The following is a 5,779-nucleotide window of genomic DNA, read 5'->3' as shown; positions in this document are numbered from 1 at the left end:
ATGATTAGTTTGAACACCAGCAGTGGTCTGATCAAATAAGTTGATTCATAGAAGCTTCAAAAAGAGAAAATAATTTTTTCTTTTTTCTAAATCTAGCTTCTATAAAACAAAAACAAAAAGATAGTCTTATTTGCCAAGGAAAGATTGTTGGTCTTGGAATAGCATTGTAATATACTTGCCTATATAGCTCAGGGATCCCTAGGAAGAAAATTTAAGGAGAAGATTGATATGGGAAAAAACTTTATTCATATATAAGAAAAACAAAACAAAAGAAAAACAGTGAAAATGCTTCACATTTCAGTGGGAAAAATACATATGATTCCATTAAAAGGTAGCTAGCTATGTATGACATTAATCCATGCTTTCATGAGACACAAGTTCCTTGTTTTTTTTTTGTTTTTTTTTTTTTTCCTTCTTTGAACGATCAAGTTCCTTGTTTATTACTTGCATAACTTCCTTGACTTTCTTGCCAACAAAACGTCTGCAAAATGCCAAATTCCAGCATATATATGCTAGCTCTCTGTTCCCCTTCTTCCCCTCCTTGAATTTCCCTTGGCTGGGAGTATCCGAATTCTCTTCGCAACACGTACAAAATCCCTGTAACACGCACACGGACACATAAACGCGTCATCAGATGTATAAAGTCAAATTATGACCTTGTGTACTGCACGAAACCATAAGACTATCGATTAGATAAATTCTTATTCAAATGCATCGTTCAGATTCACAGTCTGATTACAAATTATAAGTAAGAGAATTTACACACAAATCATAACATCGAGACTCTGTATCATCTATGTAATTGTCAAATTAAGAGGGAAAACATAACGAGAATAATAGTAATAACCCACTTCCAATTGAGGTCACCGGCAAGAAGAAGATCATCTTCCATGTCTTCATAAGCAATAACATGACCAGGAACAGCATTTGAAAGATCAAGATCCTTCTCGTTAATGGTTCCCACATCGCCACTATCCACGAACATCTGGCGGAGGGCCTTGGCAAGACTTTGGTAGCTTGCATGTTTCTGGAGGCAAATGCGCTGGCAGATCGAACGGCCTTCAAGCACAACGGTGACCGGAGGGACCACGGTGGAAACAAGATCGTCGTCAAGAAGTCCTGGGAAGCCATGGAGACTGCTGCCATTAGGGTTTCTGTTCAAATGAGAAGAAGTTGGAGTAATTGCACCACCACCACCAAGCTGTACTCTGCTCTCTTGCCATCTTCTTTTCAAGGAGTCCTGTCTCTGAGATTGATCAAAAGCATTCATGATTTTCTATGAAATTAACTGAGAAGGGTTTGGTGTTTTTGGAGGGATAAATGTTAGGAGAGAAGGATTCGAGTGAGGAAGCTGATCGAGATAGGTTTGGTATTTGTTGGGTTTGGACGAGGAGAGTGGTGTAAAACTTGGTGAGGAGTATTTAATTGTGTCTTGGTAAAAATGAATAGAAGAGTTCGGGAGAGGATAGAGAAAGGAGAAAGAGAGGAGAGAGCACAAATGTCGGAAAAGTGGTCAGTTCAGTTAGGTGTCTGAAACCGCCTCAACTTGGAGAGTGCTTAATTTTCCTTTGTTTTATCAAAGCCATTATATAGCATGTGTGAATATACCGACCTCGTCGATATATTTATACGTATAGATGGATGTAAAGGCGATTCTATCTTTCAAGGCAGGTCCTAAAGTTTAGAAGAAACTAATAACTACGAGGAACTAATAACTATACCACATAAGGTTTCTTCTTTATTCTTGGTCCATACTGTTCTTTAAGAACCAGAATTGCTACTTTGTATTACAGTCTAGTGAAATTCATTTTCAGTTATAAGTGAGAGGTCTTAATTTTGATTTTCTCCAAAAGTGAATTTAAACCATATTATTACTAGTCCAATGTGAAGCTAAACTCACACTCTTCCCATTAATGTAGGTAATATCATTTGTTCGAAGAAAAAAAACTCAAAATTTGTAGTTGAAAATTATTATTCGGGAAATAAAAGTCTCAATTCCAACCATATTGTTGAATTTTGGTTTCAATATTTGTTGTATATTTCATTATGAATGTTACAAGAGAGTGAAGGCAACTCTTATAGAGAGCCAAAAGAAAGCTACAATAGATTGTAGGATAACTACACAAACGCAATCCCTAAAATCTGCCCTAACAAGTGGAAAAGCAAAAAACCAAATTACAAGTAAAGAAGCTTTTACAAGCAACTAAGAAAGGTTGATGTAAGGTGAATGACAAGCTATGGAAAGTGAGGTTGATGTAAGATGAATGACAAGCTATGGAAAGGTTGATGTTAGATGAATGACAAGCTATGGAAAGTGAGGTTGATGTAAGGTGAATGACAAGCTATGGAAATGTTGATGTAAGGTGAATGACAAGCTATGGAAAGTGACTTTAGTCGATGACAACTCATACATACAACTCATCCATACAAACCGGTTTCAATACACCCCCTCAAGCTAGATCAAGGGGATTGATTGATCCAAGCTTGAACAACAAACGCTGAAATTGAGTAGAGTCTAGTGCTTTTGTGAATAAATCAGCAAGTTAATCGTGGCTGCGTGTGAAAACGGTGTCTATCACCTTGGATTGAACTTGAGCACGAATATAATAGCAGTCAACTTCAATATGTTTGGTCCTTTCATGGAATACTGGATTAGAGGCAATGTGCATGCCAGCTTGGTTATCACAATACAAGGACATAGGTGCCATGCTTGTGAATCTGAGCTTGGAAATAAGACCTTTCAACCATATGAGTTCACAGGCCATTGCTACCATAGCCTTATACTCAGCTTCGGCACTAGATCGAGGAATAACAGTTTGTTTCTTGCTCTTCCAAGTGACAAGGTTCCCTCCAACAAATGTGCAAAAACCTGTTGTGGATTTTTTATCAAGGGCATTTCCAGCCCAGTCAGCATCTGTGTAGTCCAAGATGTGATTTGATCCATTGTTCTTCATAATTATCCCATTTCCTACTGAGCCCTTGAGATATCGAAGTATTCTCTTGACGATTTCCCAGTGAACTAGAGTATGAGAGTGCATGAACTGACTGGCTAGGCTAACTGAATATGAGATATCAGGCCTAGTAATGGTGAGATAAATAAGTTTCCCAACCATTCGCTGATAAACACTAGGGTCCGAGAGAGGTTCACCTTTTTCATGCCACTGAAGTTTGCTAGCTAGGGGTGTTCGAGCTGGTTTACATTCCATCATGTTAGCTTCATCTAGAAGATCGAGAACATACTTTCTTTGATTCAAGAACAATCCATTTGAAGAGGTAGCCACCTCAATTCCAAGAAAGTATTTCAAGGGCCCCAAGTCTTTAATGGCAAATTTTTGGTGAAGTGACTGCTTAAGTGTCTTGATTTCACTTATATTGTCACCTGTAATAATTAGGTCATCAACATATATAAGTACAACCAATTTTCTAGCAATACTACTTCGAACAAACAAAGAAGAGTCAGCATGACTCATTTTGAACCCTGCAGCTTCAAGGATTGAACTAAGCTTCGAATACCAAGCTCGAGGGGACTGTTTGAGACCATATATGGCTTTGTGAAGTCTTCAGACCTTGTTGGGTTCATTTTCTCTTGGATGACCAGGAGGCAACTTCATGTACACTTCTTCTTCAAGATCCCCATGAAGAAATGCATTCTTCACATCCATTTGGAATAAGGGCCATGCATTATTGACTGCCACAAACAACAATACCCTCACTGTGTTCATTTTGACAACAGGAGTAAAGGTCTCCTTATAGTCAATGTCATAGGTTTGAGTAAAGCCTTGTGCTACTAACCGTGCCTTGTGTCTTTCAATGCTTCCATTGGAGTTGAATTTGGTCTTATATATCCACCTACTTCCCACGACCTTCTTGCCATTTGGAAGATCCACCACACTCCATGTTTGGTTGTAATTCAGAGCTTGAAGCTCTTTAGTCATAGCATCTTGCCACTCAAGCATGCATATGGCTTCATGAAAATTCCTTGGTTCGAAAGTGTGGGACACTTTGTTAAGGAAAAAAGTATGAGAAGATGAGAATCTGTGATAAGAAATGGCTGCAAAGATAGGATGCCTTGCAGTGTAAGTATCATACTCTTGTAACCTCACTGATGGATGTCTATCTCGTGTAGGATTCTTCTTTGTTCACTTGTAGCTTGCTGATTTGGTTGAGCTTCTGATGGTTCAGAGGAGCTTGGCACTGCATTAGTTACACTCTCAGTGAGTTGAGAATTATCAGTGCTGATATGAGCAGGAATGACTTCATGAATTTCTGCTGGAATAAGTAGTGGAAATAGGTCCATAAGATCTTCCATATTAGCATTAGTCTCCAACCCTTTGTGGAAATAAGGTGAATATTCATCAAATCGCACATCTCTAGAGACTGCCAACTTCCCCGTGTTAATGTTGTACACTTTGTAACCCTTTTGAGAACTGGCGTATCCCATAAACACACATTTGAAAGCTCGAGGGTCAAGTTTGTCATGATGGAGAGCTTGAATGTGCACATAACAAGTACAACCAAAGGTTCTGAGGTGAGACAAGCTTATAGGCCTGCCCTTCATGACTTCAAAAGGAAATTTAGTTTCAACACCCGAGTTGGTAGTCTATTAACGATGTACGTGGCAGTGAGTAGAGCTTGAGACCAAAATTTCTTAAGAACATTCATTTGGATCATAAGTGATCGAGTCTTCTCCAATAAGTCTCGATTCTTTCTCTCTGCCACACCATTTTGTTATGGTGTACCAACACGGCTATTTTGATGCAAAATGCCATAATTGCTCAAGTAATTACTCATGTTATTGGAAGTGTACTCAGTACCATTATCTGATCTTAACATATATAACTTAGATGAAAATTGATTGGTGATTAGGTTGTGAAAGTCCTTAAAAGCATCAAACAAATCACTTTTAAGTTTTAAAAGATACAACCAGATTACTCTAGAATAGTCATCAATAAATGTCACATAATATCTATACCCATCAAAGGATTCTACACGAAAAGGACCCCAAATATCAGAGTGAACAAGCTCAAAAAGTTTACTAGTTCTAGAATTAGAGGAAAGAAAATGAAGTCTAGTGGCTTTTGACATTTGACAAGTTTCACACTCCAGTGTGTTTTTACAAAAAAAGGGAAACAACTTGGTCATCACATGTTTTAAGGGATGGGCAAGGCGTTGATGCCAGGGTTGGTGTTCCTGAACTTGACTTAAGTTGACACTGAGCTTTTTGACAAAATTGGACTCCTTTGAGAGATAGTAGAGTCCCTTCAAGAAGAACCCTTCACCAATCTTCTTCTAAGTAACTCGGTCTTGAAACACAACATTGTGAGGGGAAAATATGGCAAGACAATCTAAGGTTTTTGTGATTTTTCCTATTAACAAGAGCTGAAAAGGAAAAGAGGGTACATAGAGAGCAGTGGAATCAGTATGATCACTTAGCAATCTAATCTTTCCTTTCCCTAGAATAGGTTCCCCTTTCCCATTTACAACAGATACATGAGTTGGATCAATAGTTCTTTGAAAATCGTGGAGACTAGAGGGTTTATTAGTTATATGATCAGTGGCACCAAAGTCAATAATCCAAAAATCATGTGTAACATTTGCATTAAAAGCAATGGAAATGGCACTGATAATACCTGCAATATTGCCTTTCGATGTGTTCTCCGAGCCAGCCAAGAATCCAGCAAATTTACCTAGCATTGCAGTAGGGTTTTCATGTGTCATTTCATCAGGTTCAGTGCTTCCTTGCTTCTTTTGAAGAAAAACAGCAAACTCGTTGATCAAG

At 38.3% G+C, this 5,779-nt stretch overlaps 1 protein-coding gene across 1 annotated transcript; it reads right to left on the bottom strand.

Annotated features, from left to right (window-relative positions):
* Positions 1-223: 223 nt before the first annotated feature.
* On the bottom strand, positions 224-1,576 carry LOC126595617 (auxin-responsive protein IAA33). The gene is made up of 2 exons (XM_050261897.1): positions 852-1,576; positions 224-597 (listed from the first exon to the last, which is right to left on the bottom strand). The coding sequence occupies exons 1-2, from the start codon at positions 1,268-1,270 to the stop codon at positions 513-515; spliced, it is 504 nt and encodes a 167-aa protein (XP_050117854.1). The 5' UTR covers positions 1,271-1,576; the 3' UTR covers positions 224-512.
* Positions 1,577-5,779: the final 4,203 nt, after the last annotated feature.

This window comes from Malus sylvestris, chromosome 13, assembly GCF_916048215.2.
Source record: "Malus sylvestris chromosome 13, drMalSylv7.2, whole genome shotgun sequence".
In the NCBI taxonomy this organism is placed as follows: domain Eukaryota; kingdom Viridiplantae; phylum Streptophyta; class Magnoliopsida; order Rosales; family Rosaceae; genus Malus; species Malus sylvestris.
This window is presented reverse-complemented; position numbering and strand designations above follow the sequence as displayed.